Raw genomic sequence first — 25,470 nt, 5'->3', positions numbered from 1 at the left:
ATCTGCCTTGACTGAACGAATAAAAAAAAAAAACAACCTCAATGTCATCAATGATTCTATCTCTACCAAGATATAAAAAGTCATTAAATATTTACTTCCTGATCTCAACATCTCATTTGAATTTGTTCTAGATAGATGATGCCTGGAAGCTGTCATCATACAAGAGCACCTGTCTGACTGGGCAGCTGCCGTCTGTTTCCAGCACACTGGATTTGAGCCTTGGGCCCAGTCTGAAGCACACACCTGATTCATGGCATCTCTCCTAATATCTACAGGCAATCTTTTGACAGCCTAACTAGGCCACAGCAACAGATTGAGCCGTACCCCACAACCTCTTGTCATTTCATAATAATAAGTGCCGCTCGGCTTGGCAGAGCTCAAAACAAATCTTCACACATTACTGTATCATATCATATGAGCCCTTGCCCACATTGTTTTCAGGTTGTGTATTTGTATGCAAGTCATTGCATGAGACAAACATCCGACGCGTGCACTGCTGTAGCGTACAAAACCTCCAGTGTTTTATCGAAAACTGCAAAAGTTCAAACTGAAAAGTGTGGCGCATGCAACACCAAGGTCATAGGTTCAACTCCCAAGGACAATGTACTTTTATGTCTGGAAACCAATATAAATTTATTTGAATAAAAGCATGCAGGTTTCAGACACGTGACCAAGCAAAAAAGTATTTGGAAATCGGACAAAAAACGTGCAAGACCGTGTCTTTGATAAGGAAATAACCATACAATCAAATGACAACGATGTAAATAAAACTATGGATAAATATAAAACTATTAAATTTATATATAAACCATACACTGAAATATGTCACAGGTGAAGTGAATAATGTTGATCATGTCATCCAAGATGTCCATGTCTTTCTTTCTTCAGTCGAAAAGAAATTAAGGTTTTTGATGAAAGCATTCCAGGATTTTCTCCATATAATGGACTTCATTGGGCACCAAATAGTTCAAGGTCCAAATGAGAGTTTCAGTGCAGCTTCAAAGAGCTTTAAACGATTTCAGAAGATGAATAAGGGTCTTATAAAGCGAAACGATCACTCATTTAAAAAATAAATAAAAAAGTTAAAGTTTTATAAGCTCAAATGCTCGCCTTGCTCTATTCTGTGATGCGCGTTCGTGACCCTCCTGTTCGAACTCGTTCATCAAAATGAACGAATCTTTTTGAGTCATTTGGTTCATTCAATGAACGAAATGACTCGAAAAAGATTTGTTCATTTTGATGCACTGAAACTGTCTTTTGGACCTTGAACCATTTGGTGCCCATAGTCCATTATATGGAGAAAAATCCTGGAATGTTTCTCAAAAACCTTATTTTTTTTTCGACTGAAGAAAGAAAGACTTTTCTTGGATGACCTGGGAGGTAAATTATCAGCAAAAGTTTATTAAAAGTGAACTACTCCTTTAATAAAAAGGCAACATTTTGAGCAAAAAGCTAAGAAAAATTGCTGACTACACCTGGATCGGATTCAGAACGATGACCAACACATAGATGTATTAGATGGAGTCCATCAACACCAAAGCTTCAGTCCTGTAGCTCATCCTGGGTCAACATTTCATTCAGAACATAAGGCAGTTTTGCTGTTTACTGTTGATGATTGCGATATTTTACATATCCATTCTGATTACGTTCGCTTCTGTTTTGATCCAGAGATTCTGTACTCTTTCTCCCTACCATATAACAGCGAAAACATGGGATGCAGGAAAATGATGTCTATGGCAAGGAAAGAGTTAATAATGGTTATGTGAGGAATGTGTCACAAAACTCAGTTCATTGCACTCTGCTGCCTAGGATGACCCCTGTTCACCATCGAAAGGGCACACGAGCGTCGGGACTGGACCTTGGAGCAGTAGAAAGGGTTGCCTAATCCACATGGCTGTTTTAATCAATCCTGAAGATTTTACGGCTATGTTTAGGATTTATTCTTGCGTCTTTGTAATATTGCGTCCAGCATATACCTGCCTGCAGCCATTCAGGAGCATAATGGTTGTTAATATTTTGTTATGCATCGTCTTTCTAGAGCTATTAAAATGCTGGATATATTTGTCTCAAACTCTACCAACTCAATACAACATAATATCTTATTGATTTGCTAGAAGGCCTTATGAATTCTCATTAAAAATCCCCAATTGAATTCTCTGCTAAAATGCAAACTGCTAACTCTGTATCACCAGATGTTGCCGCACTCCTTTGAGAAACCTAAATATGCCTCGGCGTGTGTGTGTGTGTGTTTGTGAGTGAGTTTGTATGTGCAGCAGATCATGCAGAAACTGGTCTCGCCCACATTGACATTCACCCCTGTGCGCCCCTGCTGTCATCCTGTCAGCATCGTCACAGGCGCGAGCCCAGCCAAGAGCAATCCCAGACAGACAAACGGGCAAAATGGAAGCTGTGGACTTCAGCAACATAACGGCCTTTCACCAAAAGCCCTGCTGACCAGCATCCAGCACCGTGTCAACCCTCACCACAGAAACCCACAGTTCCCACCATCCCTGGGGCTCACACTGTCAAACAATGGCACAAAAGCCCATACAAACAGCCATAACGGGCATATAAAAGTGGCCCCAGAAAGCGTTTTGGACACTTCAATCACACTTAATGAATGTCTTTGCTTTATTTAAAGGAGAACTACGTTCAATTTTAACATTGACCTCAGTTTTTGTACATTTGGGGTGCTGTCAGTACAGACAAAAACAAAATCGGTGTCGCCTACATCGCTGTTTAAAATTCGCACCCTGTTGACTTCAATGGGGCATGTTCTAAACGTGCTTTTAGCCTCTTAACATCCTTGATTTGTCATTACGAGTGCACAGACATGCGAGTGGTGTTATTAAGAGTGACCACGGTCAATCTGACTGCAGTAGATGTGAAAGATATGAATAAAAATGATGTTAATTCAGCCAGCTCACATACCTCTATTTACTTCTTGTTTTCAGTCGAAGCCCACAGTAGTCGATTGTCGAGTTCACGCACGCGATCATTAGTGAATATCATCTCAAACCTACCACTTAGCTCAATATTAAAATTGAACGGAGTTCTCCTTTAATCAAATAAAACCAAAAGGCATTTATAAAAATACATGAAAAAAATAGTAACCAAGTAACTTGACCAAGCTATCTTTAATCACAAAATATATGCTACGGTAGACAGACATATTTTTTGGGAGGATAGTCAAAAATGTCACTTTCAAAAAAACTTTTCCTGATAATTTCCTCACCCCCATGTCATCCAAGATGTCCATGTCTTTCTTTCTTTAGTCGAAAAGAAATTAAGGCTTTTGATGAGAACATTCCAGGATTTTCCCCATATAATGGACTTCATTGGGAACCAAACGTTTCAAGGTCCAAATGAGAGTTTCAGTGCAGCTTTAAAGGGCTTTAAACGACACCAGTCGATAAATAAGGGTCTCATCAAGTGAAACGATCGGCCATTTCAAAAATAAATAAAAAAAGTTGAAGTTTTATAAGCTCAAATGCTCGCCTTGCTCTGTTCTGTGATGAGCGTTTGTGACTCTCCTGTTCGAACTCGTTCATCAAAATGAACAAATCTTGACTCGAAGGGTCCTAGATAAGACCCTTATTCATCGTCTGGTGTCGTTTAAAGCCCTTTGAAGCTGCACTGAAACTCTCATTTGGACCTTGAATCGTTTGGTTCCCAATGAAGTCCATTATATGGAGAAAAATCCTGGAATGTTTTCATCAAAACCTTAATTTCTTTTCAACTGAAGAAAGAAAGACATGGACATCTTGGATGACACAGGGGAGAGTAAATTATCAGCAAAAGTTTTTTTTTTTTTAGTGAACTACTCAAGATCAAAATAAAGAAAGGCTAATCAGTTTTTTAATTATAGAATAGAATCGAATAGAAGTGTCCAAATGCTTGTTTGGCACAACTGTGGAAAACATGTGGCACAAACAAGGCTAGACATATGCAACACAACATACATACTGCGGTATTGCCAAATCCAATGATAAAGACATTGCTAAAGCCAGACACACCTGAGAGCTTTTCCATTACCAAGCCCTGTTATATTTCACTGTTTAAATTCAACACACAATACAGAAATTAGTTGGTGGCACATCAGGCCTCTGCCAATAACACGCATTCAAAGAGCCACTCTTCACAGCAAAACTCCCATTGAGCAGAACCGCAAAAACATCATTTCTCAGAAAAGTTTGGAACCAAATGAGGCATTTGATTTAACATTCCAGCTCATATCTCAACACTTAACACCAGCCGAGCGCGGCTCTCACGCTGAGCGTGTGCTTACAATCCCATAAACAACTGCTTAGATTTGCTGCTCTGCTCAGTGCCATTTTGTCGCTCGATCCAGCATTTTATTTGCAGAGAATCAACAAAGGAATTCGCTCTGCAGCACAGAGCCTGGTGTGGCGGAAATAGACCTTGCGAGTCCACCCTAAAAAAGGAAAAACAAACCAAGAGAAATGAAATATCGGCCCAACAGATAATGTTCCCCCGCAGCGTTATTGGCCGGGTATTTTATCAGTCTTTGCTTGAGACATCGGTGGCAAAATACTCGCTCTTCACTGACGCACACGCGGGGGGTTGGGGGGGAGGGTGCTTATCAGAGAGAGGTGTCAGGGCAAAACATTGCACCGCACTGGATAGATACTGCACTAATGCAAGCAGCTTTCCTGTCACAGGAGATGGAGGCAGACACAGAATATGCTTGGTGAGGGAGATTAGATAAAAATAACGGGATCCATCCCCGTGTCGTCCGGGGTGTAGCGGGTATCCTGATAAGGGATTCAGATTTATGTAGGGAGAGAGCCAAAGGAGCAAATATGACATTTTGGAAATGAAATAAGGCGGAGAAAAGAGACAGATTTAAAGGTTGAAGCAGTGGGGGTTAACGTGAGCCTGAGAACAAAAGATAGCCACGTAAGGGTGCTACTCTGGCTGTTATACAACGCATGACATCAAAATCAATTTTCTGTCGCATCTTGAAAAGGGAAAGGCCTCTGTGCCAGGTTCTACTCAACAGCTTCGTGGATCTATGTGATCTAAAGTTTGGATTTATTTACATGATTAATCAACATTTGCTGGGGATAATTCAAATTAATTGACAGGAAGTGGATTTTGAAGTCAACATACAGTATTATCTTCTTCCGATGTGGACTGAACACTGTACAAAAACACACTGTCAGCATTTCCTGCAACACTTAATGGCACCGCGACACCACTAAATTCACAGCGCAAACATTGTAGTGCCATTCCAGAATGATTGGACTTCGCAATATGTTTTTCAAAAAACCAAGTCCTATTCTTGAAGGAGTTACCCTAATGAGCTGGTTCTTTTTAGTGAATCAAACACAAACAGCAAAACAAGTGAAATCCGATTCCTAAACAAATGAGTCTAATGATTTGTTCTTTTGTGTGAATCACAAACATACAATAACACAAGTGAACTCCAATTCCTGAATTGATTGGATTATTGAGATGATTCTTTTAACTGAATCACCAAACCATTTTAAAACAAGTGAAGTCATATTCCTGAAGGAGTTATCCTAATGAGCTGGTTCTTTTTAGTGAATCAAACACATACAGCGAAACGAGTCAAAACCATTCCTGAACAAATGAGTCTAATGAGTTGTTCCTTTGTGTGAATCACAAACAAGTGAACTCCAATTCCTGAATTAATTGGATTATTGAGATGGTTCTTTTAACTGAATCACCAAACCATTTTAAAACAAGTGAAGTCATATTCCTGAAGGAGTTATCCTAATGAGCTGGTTCTTTTTAGTGAATCAAACACATACAGCAAAACGATTGAAATCCGATTCCTGAACAAATGAGTCTAATGAGTTGTTCCTTTGCGTGAATCACAAAAATACAATAAAACAAGTGAACTCCAATTCCTGAATTGATTGGATTATTGAGATGGCTCTTTTAACTGAATCACCAAACCATTTTAAAACAAGTAAAGTCATATTCCTGAAGGAGTTATCCTAATGAGCTGGTTCTTTTTAGAGAATTAAACACATACAGCAAAACGAGTGAAATCCGATTCCTGAACACATGAGTCTAATGAGTTGTTCCTTTGCGTGAATCACAAACATACAATAAAACAAGGGAACTCCAATTCCTGAATTAATTGGATTATTGAGCTGGTTCTTTTAACTGAATCAAACCATTTTAAAACAAGTGAAGTCTGATTCCTGAAGGAATCACCCTAATGAGCTGGTTCTTTTTAGTGAATCATACAGCAAAACGAGTGAAACCCAATTCCTGAACGAATTACACCATGCCGGGTCCTTTTAACTGAATCACCAACACAGTAAAACAATTGAAGTCCAATTCCTGAAGAAATTACCATAATGAGCTGGTTATCTTTAGTGAATCAAGCATATACAGCAAAACATGTGAAGGAATGATTCTAATGAGCTGGTTCTTTTGAGTGAATCAAACAATACATTGAAACAAATGAACTCTGATTCCTGACAGAATTACTTTAATAAGCAGGTTATTTTAAGCGAATCATAAAACGTATCGCAAAACCAAAGCATTCCAGTTCCCTAACAAATGAATCTTATGAGAAAGTTTTTTTAGCGAATCAAAAACATACTGCAAAAGTCCAACTCTCTTTTTAGCCGGATCGTTTTAGTGAATCAAACGCATTCCGTTTACAACTAACTGTGAAGAATTTGAAGTAATACTTTAGTTTGCTGTAAGTTTGTAATTACTTAATCCAAAGTCAAAGCCAATTTTTAATTGCATTTATGTAAAATAAATATTCCTTACAAGTACTAAAAAATAGTTTAGACCTGGTACTGCATTATGTAACCCCTTGTTATCCGGTTCGGACCCGATGCCTACTTGCGAACCAGTTCTTTGTGTTGACAGCCAAAGAACCGGTTCCCAGACAGGAAAATTGGTTCCAAAGAGGCACCAACTATTATATGTCGGGGGCGGGGTTATTGTGACCAACAGCACGACGGGAATGGGAAAGCTTACGCTACCTCACGACCAATTCGTACGAGTTATTAAAATGTGCCTAATTTGTACTAATTCATACGACCTCACTCGTACGATTTGTCCAAACCCACGTGATGGGTAGGTTTAGGGTAGGTCATTCGTACAAATTCAAATTCTTAAAATATGTACGATTTAGCAAAAATCATACTGATTCATTCGAGTGAGGTCGTACGAATTGTTACGAATTAGCCACCTCGTAAAATTCATATGAATTCCTGTGAGATCGGGTTGGGAAAGCTAAGGCGTATGGCGACGTACACAGTGACGTAACGATGTCGTTAACTGGGTTCTCTAGTCAGTGGAAAACCAAACAGGTTCTGAGAAGGTTCGCAACTTTGAACCAGTTCCTTTTTTGGTGGAAACGAGGCATCAATGATTCTGTATGGTTCACTTTAAATTAATTTGCATTGCAATGAAAAATATGAAAATAACATACACTGTAAAAAAAAAAAAAACGGTAAACTACTGGCAGCTGTGGTTGCCAGCATCATACTGTTACTATACGTTGTGTTACTGTTTTTGTGTTAGAGCATATAGCTGAGCATAAAGTTGTATACTGTGACTGACAATATGGTGTTTAGTTGTTAATTTCAAAAACAGTAACACACCGTATTTTTACGGTTTGACCACAGCTGCCAGTAGTTTACCGTTTTTTTAACAGGATTATTTTTTAGTGTGTACAATCAGGGGTCACACTTAATTTAATTCACTTAATTTAAGTTTTTTATTAAATGAACGCTTTAAAATAACAGCCCTAACCGCTCCGCTTTGAAGTTTCTTACCAAAACCCAAGAGATTGCGGTTACGGGCCCATCGATCATTCAACACAAATGCAGAATCCCTCCGGCCCTGGGCCATCCTCCTTTCATGATCAGAGCCATAGTTTTGTAGCATGTATTATTCACGAAGTTAGCTTTTGGACATGCCTGACCAAGTCTTTCCTTGCACACTTTAATCTGAGTAATCACTAGTGAGTTACGCATCTCTGCTCTTTCTTTTCGGTTCCATGGGGGACCAATTACAGGCTATTAAGGGAGAGAGACAAGACAAAGGCACGAGGAGGCGGGGACAGAGATACAATCGTGATTTATAAGAAGCTTTCATGGTGAGACGGCTGCTCGACAAACACCCGGATATAGTTTGTTGTTGCTTCTACCATCTTTTCCCTCTTAAATTATTCAGGCTCCTCCACTAAAAATTGGTAACATAAATAGAGGCATCAGAGCCAAGCCATTACACCACACCCTACGAGACCGATCCTGAGAGAGGACTCGACTCGAGAGCCGGGAAACTAATTTCTGCTGTCTTCTTAGAAAAACAGCTCAGGGGTGTGAAGATTCGGAAAGCTCTTATTTCACTCTCCGTTTGATCACCCTAATGCTGGAACTAATGCGAGCGGAGAATTAACATGCATTAAGATAGATTCAAAAGCACAATGTTTGACATCGAAAAGACAATCGTTTGTTTCAGAGTCATTTACCCCGAGAGCCTGTGGAAAACATTGGAAACATCTAGTCCATATATCTTTGACTTCTCAATCAGCTAATGCTCTCGAACATCTTAACGTGCTACAAATAAATGCACGCAACTTTGCAGATGCTAGAGGACGTCGTTTGAAAAGGGGCTAAAGAGTTTCCGGCTTAAATAATTCAGAGGGTTCTTTCAGCGTCAGTTAGTCGATCATTCTGAATGTCCCCTTTGTCCTTTTCAAGTAAAACCGTGTGGCATCCTTGCAAACCGCTCATGTCATTGCATTGCAGTGGTGTTACCCTCGATACTGGGGAGAGAGAAAAGCCTCATCCGCTCCCTGGACTCTGATCAACCTTGGTGACAAGATTGATTGCGGAATAAAACTCACAAACGACCGGACGTTTTTGGACTCTCATCCACCCTAGATCCCCAAATGACAATACATGCACATACATAAACACACACACAAACACGCACACACGTTTCCCCTCTGGCCTTGTCCTGACACACCTCAGATCGCAAAGCTGCTGGGAGATTCAAGTTTGACTGACAGGCAGCCATTTTTCTCTCGAGGGGGTGTCAAGGTTACTTTCCTTTTCCTCTTCAGCATGCAGAAAGTTAAAAAAAAAGACAGACAGATCCGCAGGGTCCTGCCGAGAGATGTGACTTTACAATCAGGACTTTAATCAAAGCTCAGGATAAGACTGAACAAGGAAGGGAATACTGCGTGCTTTATCAGAAAAGTTTTATTTTCTGACAAATGTCACTTTAGATTCACAGCACTGATTCTCGAGTTCTGGGACCAAACGGCAACTACACTGAGGAAAAAGAAAGGTTTGTGTGAAAAGGTTGTTTTTTTTTTCTTTCCAGAATGCTCTGAGTCAAGGTTTATTTTTATTTTGGATGAAATGGCCTGAATAATGTTTTATTATTATTATTAGCCTAAATAATGCTATTTAATATTTAATATTTGTGTGCGTGTGTATGTGTATGTGTATGTGTGTGTATATATAAAATATCTGATGTTTTTACAAGTAGGGAAACATCTGTGAATATGTAATAGTTAAGTTTTCTTTTTTAACTTGTAAACATGCATTTTTCTACCCTACAAACACAATTGTGTGTCCATTTGTCTCAAATACAGTCTATCCCAACCCTTATTGATCCTTACAATCAATAATTTATGTTATGTGGAGAATTTTAAACAAGAGGACTGTTCTTGTTGCATAAGCGTAATGTGTGCAATATTAAATGTAAGACCTTTCATGAATCTATATAATGTTTTAATGCTGTATTGTTTCAATTATTGTAAAATAATGTTCTTCTGGAATCATTAGCAATTAAGTCAATTATTTAAAGGGAACCTATTATGCAAAATTCACTTTTGCGTGGTGTTTGGACACAAATGTGTGTTGGCAGTGTGTCTCAAATCCTTTAAAAAAAGACAAATTTCTAAGAAACGTGTATAAATGTGGCATACAAGTGAAGCACACCTAATCCAGGAAAACAGGACAAACAAAGTGCATTCTGTCCCAGGTTTATTCTGTGATAGCTCAGAATAACCTGCCTCTGGATCTGTGTCCATGAACTTTGAGTTCATATAAAATGTAAATCATCTCAGTATCCAGAAGTTACTGGAGAGAAAAAAAAATAGAGAACAAAAACAACAAGGAACGGCTTGAGAAGTTGACCCTGAGAGGATGAGAAAAGAAGACAGGAAGAATGAATTGCCTCACCAATGCTTCCATCTCTAAGAACGCTCTTATTAAAAGAAAAAGCATAAGCCTGAACCAAGGCCAAGCTTTGCTGTGTGCCTTTTATGTGATCAGATGAATGCTTAGTTTATGGAAATTGACAATCATGCTGTTCACCAAAACATCTGGCTTGCAAAATCTCTGCCTTAACTACCCAGTAACCATCAAGTCCTTGGTGCTTTCATTCTTATCTCAATTCGAAATGTCAGCTGGGAAACAATTTTTGGTGGGGAATCTATATTCATTTAACCTGAAAAGGCTTCCCGTTTACAAATAAACAGTCTTCCACTCTGGTTTGATTAGAAACGGGTGTGTTTGGTACTAGAAAATGTTAAAAACAGTTCTGGTTCTGAATTTAGTTCGTTTTAATGAATACTTATTTGGAAATGAATTGCAGCATCAAATTCAAATTATGAAAAATATCAGTAATTAATATATTTAAACCATTTTTGTGTGATTATAGACTTAGTAACTTTGCAGTCATTTCAGAGGCTGCATAAACCTAACCTATCCAACAACTGGCTTCATGTTTTAAATGACAATTCTAAATAAAAAGCTTGCTCACATATTTTACTAATTTACTATTAATAACACTAATTAAATTGATAATTCACCTGTGGAAAGATGAATGTGTATTTAAAATGGGTCATTTATGTAGAAAAAATGTGAAATTGTTTTTGAATTTGGAGCTTTCTAGATTGAGAAAAGCCAGAAAATGTATTTTTGGCTTATGTGGATGAAAGACAACAACTCCCAGAATGCACTTGCTTCACTGCCCTAGGAGGCCACGCCTACCGGTAACAGCGCGCAGTCGTTAAACAGCAAGTCTAGGCTGCTAGTGAGTCTGCCCCAAAAATTTGTTTCTAGATCGCCCTAAATGTCCGCGATTTGGCTTTTGCGTTCAACAGTCGCCATTCATCATGTTTACTGTGGCGAGTGGGATGAGTGAGGGCCGCAGGAGAACGACGTGATTACTAATGAGCGACACCTGTGAGACGCTCCGGTCTCGTATCTCTCACGGAGGAGCGGGAATTTTCTTAGCGATGTTAAAACGCACATCAACTGATCACTTGTTTAGCGTTCATGTAAACACTACATTCAGATTCACCAATCAGAATGAATTCAGTTAGATTGAAATAAAAGCTGTGCATGGAAACAGTGAATGGCGACTGCAGAAAGCAAAAGCAGAATCCCGGACATCGACGGCCGGACATGTCCGGGAAAAAAGAGGATGGTAACCCCTACTACTCAGCTTTCTCCACAGAACAAGAGCCTGCTAGCTTAGCTTCCAAAAAAAGATGGCCGACACTATGTGTTCATTCTATGAGTGAGAACATGCGGGACAGACCCTACTACTGACTGTAGTCTTTAGGCTCTGGTCAAAAAATCCTCCGATGATGCAAAATGACGATTTTTGCGTCATCGGAGGATTTTTTCCAGACAAGAAAAATACCTAAATCTCTCGTCTCAGGGGGATATGAGGGTGGAAAGCATAGTAATTCGAAAATACTACAGGTTTTCTACTAATACAAAGCTTAATGCTAAATCCTGAAGTGTCCCTTTAAAATGTGTAAAAACACTTATTAGTTGTGTATGTTGACTCAAATGAAAAACTAAAACAAGCCAATTCATTCGTGGTTTAATCTAAACTGGTCACGCTGTATGTTTTTGATTCACCCACAAACATTTGTTGACTCCCATTTGTTTAGGAGTCACTGCTTCAGGCTGCATCCAAAATCAATACAAAAAAAGTATGTCCTGATCACATTCATAAACACATTAACGGCGAATTATTTAAAATAAGCACCTACTCAAGAGAGTTTGCAATTTTGAATACAGCGACACTGTTTTGGAATCACTAACAAGCTGTCCATTATTTGTGTGGGAATCAGACTAAAATGGTAATGTTGTTTCATAAGAGTCATTAATTCTGTAACTGGACTACACTGGTCTTATTCGCGCTGTAGATTCAATTGTGATTGATTGAGTATTCCACCCACATCGGCAGAAGCCTGCAAGTGTGTGATCCAAAAGGACGTCTTTCGGTTCTGGTATTTTACAAAATGGAACCGCTTCTGAATAACAGGTTCTGGGTTCTTTTCCGGGCAAGTTAGAGGGTTTGTGAGCTGTCTTAAACTGTATGTTTTTGACAGTTCAATTTACTCCTATGGCGACAAGAACCAGACATGCCTGAATGTCTGCGTAACAAACGCAAGAACACCCAATGCAATACTTCACATCACTCACTTCCTGTGGGCATTGATTTGAAGCTAAAGCACAGTGTGCCGCTCCCTGTCCCTCTATTTAAACAGCTCAACCGTCAGCCTCTCTCACCCACTCTATCATATGAAGCCCAACTGATGTGGTTTAAAACTTCTACCACTGGGAAAGGCCCGTTCATCCAATCTCTTTGTTTGACAAATCTCCTGTGGCCATGCTCTCCCTCCTCCTCGGAAACAGTTCCCGCTGCTTGCTTCTATGTCCCTTACAATCCTATTAGAGTGTTTATAAGACATGGCTTTATGATTTCTGCATTAATTCCGCTAAGAGGTTTTGCATATTCATTCATGTCCTTTCATAGTGGCACACAAAGAAGTTGACCAAGAAATAAATACAAGGTATTTTTGATTAAATCAGAGCTTTCTGAATTTAGGGGTTTATTCACATATTCACCAAGTCACACATTCAACAAGTCACACATCAGTTGTGCTAAACGGAAACTCAAGCATTTTCGCTTATCGGACGAGAACTAGGGATGCGAAGGCGAGGACATTTTCCCATTGGTTAAATCGACGTGCGACAACAACGGTAATACCGGTTTCCTTGTTTTCCAACACCTAGCTTTTAAATAGAATTACAATTTGGGGGCGGCAATTCGAATGCTGGGTTCATTGTTATCCTAAATGAAAAATACAACAACAAAACAGTATAAAATATTGGCAAATAGGCACTTTTACTGCGCATTCACACCAGAATCGAATAGCATCAAATTCGCGCCTACCGCGTTTAATAATACGCTTGAACACTTTGAATCCATTTGCGAGTCAAGAGCGAAATTGACGCATGTAAAAACAAAAGTGCGACAGAATCGAAATCCGTTGGCGGCCATCTTTTTTTATGTTGATCGAGCATTCATCGAGGGAGTCACGGCTCTGTATTTGCTCATCGTCACCGTATTTATGTCCACCGGACCCTTCGGAGATGAACCGTTTGGCGAGTTTCACCATTTGCTCGCTCCAGGAGCTGCGCCTGGATGACGGTTGGTTAACACAGCGCGAATTGATGCCAAAGTTCAGATTTTTCAACTCTGGCGGCAGGCACGAATTCACGTCAAATGCATGAATGCAGAAATATCACTAATTAAATCATTCGCGAGTAACGTGCTTAACGCGCCAGCCGCTGAATTCACGCCATTCGTGCGAACTTGACGCACAAATGAGGCGTATTCGCATCTACCGAGTCGCGCTCTACACCTCATTTGCGCCAAAGGAATTTTTTACACGCATAACCCGTGTTTGCATTGACTTAATATTGAAATCACTCGCGCCTGATGCGCTATTCGCGTCCAGTGTGAACGCACCACTACTGTCTTTTACTATTGAACTGTCTGTACTCTAACTAAATTATTTGTATCACTATCAAAATGACGGTGGGGGCAGTGCCACGACTATTTCAGCAAGCCTGGTGAGAACCAATGAGGTTCATTCTTCTGTTACGCAGCACGTTTGAGCTTCTGTTTGTTTGCTGATCAATCTGACCTCATCTGCATTTCTGTTTGTATAGCCTGCTAACCAATGTTGGACTTCAAAAAATGAGAAGGCAAAGTTTGTATTTGATTTTGTCCGCACTACTTTATGAAAGCCTTTCCTTTGACCAAAGATAGCAATAAACTCCTCCAGTGAGTCATGTGTTGCTGTGTGTTCACTGAGGTTGCTATATGTTCTCTCAGACCAGCACCACTCCCTATGTGGATACATATCTACCGACATACAGTACTGTAATGTTACTGATAAAAATGTGTTATAGATCACACAAAATTTGAACCCAGGAACCTTTGCACTCACAGCAAAATGGTACTTACTTCAAATCCAACAAACCTTTAAAGTTCAAGATATAAAGCTGATGTTATCAAATAAAAAATGTCACTAGCTCACTGGAGCATTTGAGTTCATCAGAAAGAAACGATGTCAACCAGAACCCCATTAAATATGCTGTTAAACGTATTGTAAATTCTTTGCGTTTAGTTTCGAATCATAATATTAATAAACCGTTGACATTCCGATTTGACTTGGAAATTAGCAAATGCCATTTTTAAAAAAACCCATCTCGAGATCACAAACTATTTATGTGTTAAAAGAGAATACACTTATGTTTTAACACACATACTGTCTGTCTGGTATTGTTTTTTTGATGGCAAGTTGGCACAAATGCTATAAAACAGAAGCCATTTAGAACACAACATGAATTTAACATCCAACAAATTACATTATGTGTGACTGTTCCAAACACTGTATAAAACAATGTCTTTTTTGTCTTTGTTTCAATGTTAATTTGTTCCACCATAGCAATGTTTACATAGTTTCTGGGTTAAATGCACATGGAACATGTTTACATTATGCTTTGGACAAACAACATTCAACCAATACAATAATATGTTTGGATGTTTTGCATAGCCTACTTTTTTTTTTAATGAAATGCAGGTGCTTTAATTAGTTTTACATTTATCGTGGCAGAGCAATGTTCGGTTTATTGCTAATTTACTTTGTGACTGTTTGACAGCCTGCTCGGTTGCCATGGCGTTCCGATTACGGTATGCCTCTCGAATTTCAATTTTCACTCTCTGTCAAGACAAGACCTCAGGACAACACCTCTCTCCACTAACCTCCAATCTACCCCCATCTGCATGCATATCCTCACACTTATGACATTGTCTGTGCATTCAGAACATCTCAGGAGAATCTCGCTTTCTGATTGGCTTATCTCATCAAAGCCACCGTCCCACTTCAAACATCACACTTGCATAAAGAATATGGTTGATCTTACCGCAGCAAGCAAGTGCTAAAAAATGTTATATTCCTTATTAATGCATACTATGTAGGTCAAGCTAAACAGTAATGCCTTTTGTTTTTTCACACATTAAAGCAATATTACAGATTCAAGTGAAGCTCCATCAACAGGATTTGGCAAGGTTATGGCCACTTTTGGAGGATTTTAAAGTATTTTAAAGGATTTTAAAAATATTATTATTTTATAAAACTAACATCAAAGGGATAATTCAACCAAAAATTGAAAATAGAGAACAGGGCAAGGCGAGCATTTGAGCTTATAAAACTTAAACTTTGTTAAATGAGCGATCGTTTTGCTTGATAAGACCCTTATTCACCGTCTGGAATCGTTTAAAGCCCTTTGAACAGTTTGAAGTTTGTACTGAAACTGTCTTTTGGACCTTGAACTGATGAAGTCCATTATATGGAGAAAAATCCTGGAATGTTTTCATCAAAAACCTTAATTTCTTTTCGACCGAAGAACGAAAGACATGGACATCTTGGATGGCATGGGGGTGAGTAAATTATCAGCAAAATTTCTTTTTAAAGTGAACTACCCCTTTAAGATAAATTCTTAACTTCTTTCTTATAATATTGATGAATCTGGCCACAGTTTCTTGGATGGCCTGAGTGTGAAAAAATTAACAGCAAATTTTCATTTTTGGGTGAATGATTCCTTTAATTTTTCGAGTCTATTTTTTTACAGTTGCTTTAGTGCTTAAAAAATTACGTTGTCATGATGACGAAGTTGGAAATTTTGGATACAAGTTTAAACAGAAGGTTATTTAGCAAATATATTTCATACTAAAATGAGGTTTGGTTTCACGGACAAGGCTTAAGACAGGATTAGGCCTTAGTTCAATTAGCTTTTATAAATGTGCCTTAGGAAAAACAAAAAACTTACAGGTTGCATCTTGAGACAAAACATTGGCATTTTAAGTTATGTTAGTGCAAGCTGCCATCAATTAGAACAACTCAAATATGTATTTTAGTCTACTGGCTCAAGCTGTCTGTGAATCTACACAATATGTGTACGTCTAGTGGTTATACAATTAAAACGTTTACAAATTGGCCCCATTCACTTCCATTTTAAGTGTCCCACTGAAACCCAGATTTTTAAATAAATAAGTAAATAATGAAGACAGGAAATTCATTTTTATGGTAATTAACATTGCAAAATTGTTGACTGCGCTTAACTTGCACTGGATATTCCTTTCAAATACATAAATCATGCGCCGTCAACTGGGTAAAACATGTATTAAAGACATTTCAAATCATAATGCTAAAATGTAATCACAATTTCTAATAGAAATCTCCCAGTGCACATAACAGATGTGACCTGAGGAGAGAAAGAGGTCTGTAAGGTGGCTGCCATGCATCACGCAGGTGAGCACAGAATAATGTTGGACCTCTTCCATTTACTACTCACGATGCCAAGCACTCTGGGCGCGGTCACGCATGGGCACATCTGGATCTGCCAACAAATCTGTTCTATTCTCCAGTCTGGCACAAGCTCTTCTCCACTCAGAGCGCAAGACATAACCTAGCCACGGCAGTCTCTTACTCTTTCCAATCTATCAGTGACATACAGGGAGAGGCTGTCAGATTCAAGCGATTGCGTCAGGATGGATATTTTGAGAGCATTTTCAGATTTCAGAGGTTTAACCCCCATGATGCTGCCGAGGAAGATAAGGGAGCAAAAGAAACATTTCTTCTCAAACCACTCAAAAACTTTCAATCGCATGCAACTGGGTTAACCTGAATTAGAAAGTACATTGTCTTAGTTTGCCAAAGGAACACTCTGAAATAGGTTCTTTTAACCCAACTTTGGGACAAATATGGACAAACCCCCCAAAAAAAGTAACCCAATTGCTGGGTTTGTCCATATTTGACCCAATGTTGGGTTAAAAAAAAGCGAATGACGCACAAAGCATTCTCACAAGTAAACAAACCGCACAAAAGCGGCCGTCACTCATCAGCATGTTGACTGCAAACCCTGCTAGTACACTCGCAGACGAGAGCGACTCCTATCAAGGGAACAATCACGGTTGCCGTGGCAACCATAAAGCATCATTCAAGGTCATTACTCACACAAAGCAAGAATGGAATATTTTATCGCGTCCCAGTATCCGCAGCGCACGGATATAAGCTGGAACGTTCCAGCCATTAAAACACGAGATTTATGGGTAATGATCGAGCACGGCTACGAGACATATGACCCCCTCCCACCAGCCTCCATGACATCGATCCACACCGCAATGAGTTTGTCTTCCCAGTCATTTTCCGACATGACACCGCTGCCTCTGAGGCTTTGCCTGATAAAAACAAAAGATGCAGGCGAGGAAAAAAAAGAGCACATGAGCAATTGCGTGACCCATCCGCCAGTCTTGGCCGAGGTTTAAAATGGGAGTTCCCAACCTTTCGTCTTACATTTATACCTTGGAAAATGCTTTTTTTGACATTTCAGTCACTTCACTGGAGGCAAAGTTTTGGCAGAAGAGGCTGCCACGGTTCCCTACATCAAAGTTGGATTCATCAGAGAGAGAGACTGCGATCCTGAGGGAGACTCTGCAGGCATGCGAGCGGAACTGAAAAGCACTGACAGTTGTAACAGTGAACTAAGCCACTTGAGCCGGGAAACCAAAACCCAGAGCCACAATATAGAGGATGTGATAAAGAGACGTTTAACAACTTATCCGAGCAGATGCGAAATCTTTTTACGGTCATATTCTGGAATGGATCATTCAAGCAAAGGCATAAAAGAAAGTGTTAAAGGGGTAGGTCCTTTAAAAATGTAAATTATGACATCACTTAGGCTACTCGCCCTCATTCCTTTCATTTTGTGTAACACAAAAGACATTTTAAAATATCTCAATGACTTATAGTTTTCATATATAAAGTCATAGAGGCCCACTGACTTTCATTAAACGTACAAAAACATTCTTCAAAGGAGATTTTGTCGTCTATACAACAAATCCATACTGGATTGAAAATGGATGATGACAACTGAATTTTCTGTGTTTTTAGGTGAACATAAACTGAAACAGGTTTTTTAAAATGTTTTTCAAAGACGTTTCTTATGCTCACAAATGCAGCATTTATTTGATTAAAAATACACTAAAAGCAGTAATATTGTGAAATATTACAATCTAAAACGGTAACACTGTATTTTAAGGTGTCGTAGTTACATGTTACTGCATACTTACTGGGGTATAAGGGTAAATTATGCATAATTACAAGTAACTGTAAAAAAAATCTTGATTTTAAATGGTAAAAATTATACAGAGCAAAACTGGAAATTTTCTGTATTGTATACGGTAAATAATTTTTACAGTAAAATACCGTTAAATTTACAGTTTTTGAAAGTTAACTCATTGTATAATTTACAGTGAGAAACCGTAAATTGACATTCCCACAATTCCCAATGTGACACTTCACATTATATGTATTTTGGTGAAATAACTATGGTTCCTCATATTTTTTTTTTTTCTAATCAGTTTTGTAGATTAGGGTTTTATGTTACATTTAATGTTGTTAAATTAATGATTATTGAATTTTCATGTGTGTTACCATGACGGTGTTTAATGTTTGTGTGAATGACACTGTGCAGCATCTTTATAAGTATTAAACTAATTATGGATGACTACTTGTGATAAGCTTTGATTGATCATGTGACTCATCTCTGCTGTGATGACTGATGGTTGTCAGTGTATTATAAAGGTACAAAACGGATATCAATTTATCAAAAGGTTATAAAATGAACATTTTATCAGAAATGTAATACGGTTTATTACTGTAAATTTTAAGTTAAGTCTGTAAAACCATTAATGTTCCTACCGTATTTTTAACGGTAAAGTTCTGGCAACCACAGCTGCCTTTTTTTACCGTAAAAATTACGGTTTCATTTTTTACAGTGGAGCAAGTACAATGTAACATCACATTTCATAATTCAATATATTTTGAAATACTTTTTAGCATCATAACTCCAGTTTTCAGTGTCACATGATCCTTCAGAAATCATTGATTTGCTGCTCAAGTACTATTTCTTACTTCCTATTGTCAGTGTTGAAAACAGCTGTGCTGCTTGATATTTTTGTGAAAATCACAATATATAACTGTGCTGAATATAAGTTGAATGGTAGTGTATGTATATAAAACGTACTTTTAAAAATAAAGAACTGAATTGAGCTATTTGTGAAAAGAATCTAAATGACTCAGACCTGACACAATATTCACAAGGTACAAGATTTCAGTGAGAAGTGTGTGGCCTTGTATGAATGCATAAAAAATTCTGAAACATACAGTGATGTATCACCAAAGCAATGATGTATGGAGTGTAACACGCGCACACAGCAATGCTTATGCAAACCTACGCGGGTGAAAATTTATACATGCAGGAATAGTCATTTTCTTTTACTGTCCGAGATTTACTATGTTTTACGAGTGTGTGGCAAGGTCATGGTTACCCTTTCAAATGAAGTTCCCAATTCATTCATCAGCCATAGCCTGACCTATTCATCACCCAAGTACACAGGCATGCCACGCACATGTAGCGGCGGAAGAATTCAATTACTTCAAACAAGCAACACCTCATTTCATCAAAAGCCATTTTTGCGCTACTTAAGCGGCTCTGATGAAATCGCTCAGTACAGTTCTGTTTGGAATAGGTTTCCCCAAACATCAAATGCTTATGCAGCATAATGTAATCATCTCTCTGTATAAAATGCTGAATAGTACAGCTTTGCTGATTTATACATGTGTAGTTCAATACACTTGTGTGTTGAGCTTTGCAGACCAGTAAGCAGAATTGATGAAATGTTGGTGTAAATTGTGAGAAAGCGGTTTACTGCTGAGCAGGGATTCTGGATGTCTAAATGAGAGCCGGCAAACATATTTTATAACCAAAGTATCTGAGTCGTTTAAAAATTTAAGGAAACATAAAAAATAAAAATAAACGTAGCTCTACGCTCTTAAAATTTAAAAACAAAGATTTCTATACAAAATTGCTGGGTTGTTTTAACCCAACTTTGGGTCAAATATGGACAAACCCAGCCATTGGGTTACATTTTTAAATTATATTTTTAACCCAACGTTTAGGTTTGTCCATACTTGACCCAAAGTTGGGATAAAACAACCCAGCATTTTTTTTTAGAGTATAATAAGTGGGAGTGATAGATATTAGGAGTTCTAGGTAACCGTCTCTTCTACATGTTTTATGCACAACACAACTCTTTAATTCTTGATATGTGATTTTATGGGCCATTTCTCTCCGAGTTGATCTTTGAAAGGTAAAACTGGGCAAAAGGGACAGGCTAATCTTCAATTTATACACTCTAAAAAATGCTGGGTTGTTTTAACCCTATTTTGGGTAAAATATGGACAAACCCAGCCATTGGGTTACATTTTTAAATGACATTTTTAAAGCAATGGCTAAAACAACCCAGCATTTTTTAGAGTGTACCCATAAGCTATAAATAGTGTGCTAGATTAGTTAGTACGGCAACAAAACTGAATATAATGTTTAAAAAAAAAAATCCCCAAAAGAATAGCAGTCAAGTATCACCAAAGACAACTGATGAGTGAAACACACAGGAGTGTTAATGATGCTCAGTCTGAGGGAAATCAAGGGAAATTAGGGCAAGTGTTATTTTTTACACACTTGAGTCATTAGGTTGCTGTTTTTCTGCTTCACTGCACTGTATCTCAATAGTTGAGAGTGTGACCTTGTGCCAAAAAAATGCAAGTGGCTTCAGATAAAAGTGTCTTCAGTAATAGAGTCTGGAAATGTAATATGTATTCGAAATGTTTTGGTACAAAAAGATTTCTCTGCAGAGTAAACATCATTGTAACGTTCAATGCAGTCGCATCTGGGTTTGTATAGAAAGATTCGTTTCCGGATTTGAAAAGATAATATCAAATGTGTGTTTGACATTGTCCAAATGAGAATCTGGAGATGTGACTCACAGACACTGGCCTTGATAAATGTCTCGCATTAAGAAAAAGCAAGTGAGATTAATTTCTCTTCACGTTATAAAACGACCACATTAACATACTTTATTCAGGCTACGCCTTTGGTTTAAGTATCTAATGTTTAAGTCTGAGTAATAAACTTTGATCAGAGAAGTGGATTTTATTTAAAGCAAACACAAGAAATGCCACAAATTTTAACAGGGGGGAAAAAACTGTTACAATAAAAATACAGTAAATGTAAGTTGGCTTACAACATATGATATATTATAATATTAAAATCCAAAAATATGACAATGCAAAAAAATTAAAATATAGCAATTATTTATAACATTTTGTTTTCATTATGAATGTAATGAAAATGTTTTCTGGCTGTAATATACAGTAGGCTACATCTTGTAATAGACGGTTATAATTTTATCTATCTAAAAAATGCTAGGTTGTTTTAACCCAATTTTTGGTCAAATATGGACAAACTCAAACATCGGGTTAAAAATGTAATTTAAAAATGTAACCCAATGGCTGGGTTTGTCTATATTTGACCCAAAATTGGGTTAAAACAACCCAGCATTTTATCTATCTATCTATCTATCTATCTATCTATCTATCTATCTATCTATCTATCTATCTATCTATCTATCTATCTATCTATCTATCTATCTATCTATCTCTAGTTATTCAAGTCGCTTGGTATATTAATATTATATCAGTTATCAAAATTTATGAACTGTAAAATATCCCGGCACCAAAAGGCCATACCATTCCAACAGATCTGCCAGTTTTTGTTTAATAAATGATTGTAAAATGGTGATTTCGATACATACTAGTGGTAAAGTATGTGTGTACAATAACATTAACTCTTTCAATGCGTGTATTGCAAGCATGTGTACTCGAGGGCCACTCCCTGGACAAGTCTAAAGGGCAGAAGTATTTGCAGAACAAATAAGATATTAATACGCCGTTTAATTCACCCAAAAAGAGCATAAAGAACACCCCCCAGATGACAAAGTCGGTGTTCAAATGTTGGCTGAATGCTCACTGACCTTCCCCGTGCTCTGGGTTCAGAGAGGAAGAGCCACAGCTTTATCAGTAGTTAAATTAATGATCAATCCTTGAAAACTCCCTGACTCTGCAAGACTCCTCCTGGCTTTGCCTTTCTTCTCTCTTTATTCCTCATCTCAGATTCTTCCCCTCACTGCATAACACACACACACACTCACACGTTCAGCAATTGCACAGGCATCCCAAACCTCTGACAGCCACAAAACTTGCTCCTTCCCATTATCCACGAGCCACATTTCCCTCGGTCCGTGTGCCAAAAAGCCAATGTCTCTGTTTTGTCTGCAGCACAAGCCAAGCCCAGAGCAGACGCAGGAAAAAGTTGAGCATCTTCTCAACCTCTCCTCGCAGGGTTTTAAGCACAGACAGAGGCAGCACACATCACCGTGGTTGTCAAAGATGAACATAATCAGCTATTGTGTCCGCGACAGACAGACCGGTGTGTGTGCGAGTGTGTGAAGGGTAACGCCGGAGATGTAAATCTCCTCTTACCTGCTGTTGAAGCTTAAAGCAGGAAGGAGGAACAGGAGGTAAACGGCTCCGATGAATTTCATTGCTTTGTCTTGCTCTCATGCACTCGGTGTCTCTTTGCCCCTTTTTCTCTCGATCGCTCGCTTTTCCCTTCTCCCTTTCTCTCTCCCTCTCCTCGCTGGCACGCTCACGCGTTCTCCTCTCTCTCTTTTTCTTTCTGTGGTGTGCACACACGCGTTAACGCAGGCACGCGCGGCAGACAGATGCAACGCTGCAAGCGGTCTGTGAATGTGAAAGTGTGGGGCTCTTCGGCTTCAAATAGCAGGGACAGGGAGACGGACGGATTTATTAATGGACAGAAACTAGGGGGGGGATCCGGAGAGGAAGACTGGAGAATGATTTGAGGTGGTGAGGTGATGTCAGCATCAATACAGCCAGTGGCTCCCCGTCTTTCTCTTCTGCGTTCCAGTGCGAGATGAATACCTGCTGGTTTGTCCCACATGATAGCCATCTGTCTTGGGACGGGGCAGGGCGGTTATCTAGGCTAGAGGAGAGCAGGGTTGCTCCGCAAAGGCCAGATTAATCAATTTTCGTGGAGATTACACTTTGATGGCAGGGTTCATTAGTTTGACATTTTGTTCTCTGTTGTCCGTCAAAGTAATTGATGAGACATTTCCCTGCTCACCGTCTCATATTGTGAGATTAAGAGGGTAAACCGATGATGATAAATTTAATAGTCACACAAGTCACTCCGCTTTAGCTTTCTGCCGTGCTGCAGTTGATGTCTCCATTCGCCTTCTCAAAACGGGCGTTCAGATTCTGGACAGAAGGAAACAAAAGAAAGGTAGCCTATATGAAAATTTCAGCGTCAAACTAAATGATGAAATTATCAATCAAATCAATCAGCATGAGATGAAAATTCCCCCGATTTATTTTCTAAATGCATATTGTCTTATTGTGAACGATTCATCCATGCATATTTCATTTTTTATTTTTTTTAAATTGACATGAGGTACACCAGACTCCTCCAATCATTTAATCTGCTTAAACCCCACCCCTTTTTAATTTTCTTTTTAACAATTGACTGCAAGCAAAGTCCTTTTAGGCCAAGGAGGTAATCCATCGACCGGAAGTTGAAGCCTCGCGGGAGCTGCCATCTTGTAGCAGAACTTTACTTGCGTTAGCATTCCCATTGACTCCCATTCATTTTGGCATGCGAATAACTTTACATCTGAGGCGTTTGAAGACCCCATTTGTCCTTTATTTATTTCTAAAGAAACACGACAATGCATAAAATGCTCCATTACCTTGTAGCTTATGTTATGGCGTCTCAATGGAGTTCCAATGAGATCGCTCTGTCCATTTCTTTTACCGTCTATGTTTTAGGCAAGTCCTGCCACTCGGCCGCCATCTTGGTAACGCCTCCGGCCAGCTATTTCAGACTAACAAGACCAGGCTCCTATCTAAATGAATGGGCAGAGACTCAGAACTGCACTGTCACTGGTCACCGTGACATAAAAACTGCTTGTATAGAAACATTAATAAGGTATGATAAAAATTGCTGACTTTTCCCCAAAATAAGGTTTCAAATGTCTTTTCCCCAGAGGTTATACTTTTACTGCGCATGCGCAAGGGTTCTCTCGCTCTCTGTCGTGCGCGCTACTGCTCGCTCGCACCAGATACCGGGAGATTTTAACTAATTTGCGGGATCAGGGAACCGCCATCAATCTGCAGGAGACTCACGGAACTTCCAGGAGACTTGGGATGTCTGATATTTACACAACTAACACATATCAAATCTGCTGCCATTTCTGTCACTTTCGCAAAACCTCAACTGTGCGCATGCGTCGATGGAACCAGACGATAGGCTTAAATGCTTCCCGGCTTGACTGTTAAAAGCAGACGATTGGCTTTCCAGCGGGAGGGGAAGGACATGTGCATACAACCGCCATCTTTAGTGTAGTTGAATTAAGGATTGAGGAAGTGGCATGTCTCTATATAAATAGTCTCTGCTGCAAGCAAATGATGAATAGAACCAATTCCAGACCTACATTATTTCTTACTGTAATCCATTTCAATTGGATTTAGCCTACATCACAATTCGTAAAGAAATATCTGCCACTATTATCACAACTTTCTCTAAAATTGTAAAAAAAAGTTGATTTTACCATAAAAACACGGTTTTGTTTGAGGACCCTGACCAGCCCGGCACAGTAATACTGTGAGAACAACGTCCAAAGGCATGATTCGGGTGGAAATCTGGGCGAATCATTCCGGTTGCCATTTTACAACATTGGACGTTTTCAAAACAATTTCCCCCAAGTGCACTGACGAGTGAGTTGAAACTCATTATAATATGCAAAACTGTTATCCACTCACAGCAGTGGGCGTTTACTTCCAAGTCTTCAGTGTCAGACGCCCATAAAAACCGTGAGTTTCTGAGCTAGGCTCAAAACTAGGGTAGAAAATAGCCTATTACTTATTCATTGTGATGTTTTTGAAAGCAAAAACCAAGCGAACGTCATAAGTTAACCACAGACAACAATATAACAAAATTTAAAAAGCCAGTTCATGACCCTTTAATATCACTTTTAGTGCATTACGGCACCCTTTCCTCACCATTGGCAGAATGTTCCGGCAATCCAATGCGGTAGGGGGCGCTATTACACATCTTCTGAAAGAGTACAGAA

The 25,470-nt window shown here is 38.9% G+C and overlaps 1 protein-coding gene and 1 long non-coding RNA gene across 2 annotated transcripts in view; both read right to left on the bottom strand.

Annotated features, from left to right (window-relative positions):
- Positions 1-23,011, bottom strand: part of luzp2 (leucine zipper protein 2) — a 113,736-nt gene extending 90,725 nt beyond the window's left edge. The window contains exon 1 of the mRNA XM_089116509.1: positions 22,802-23,011. Coding sequence (XP_088972635.1) covers positions 22,802-22,863 — 62 coding nt within the window. The 5' untranslated portion in view covers positions 22,864-23,011. The remainder of the gene's footprint in view (positions 1-22,801) is intronic.
- A 16-nt stretch (positions 23,012-23,027) lies between these two features.
- The window catches only part of LOC120487771 (uncharacterized), a 40,273-nt gene continuing 37,830 nt past the window's right edge, over positions 23,028-25,470 (bottom strand). Inside the window, exon 3 of the long non-coding RNA XR_005624493.2 lies at positions 23,028-23,599. This is a non-coding gene — a long non-coding RNA (uncharacterized LOC120487771). The remainder of the gene's footprint in view (positions 23,600-25,470) is intronic.

This window comes from Pimephales promelas, chromosome 10 (genome assembly GCF_988280905.1).
Source record: "Pimephales promelas chromosome 10, fPimPro1.hap1.1, whole genome shotgun sequence".
Classification (NCBI taxonomy): Eukaryota; Metazoa; Chordata; class Actinopteri; order Cypriniformes; family Leuciscidae; genus Pimephales; species Pimephales promelas.
The sequence above is the reverse complement of the archived record's forward strand: the minus strand, read 5'-3'. Positions and strand labels throughout refer to the sequence as shown.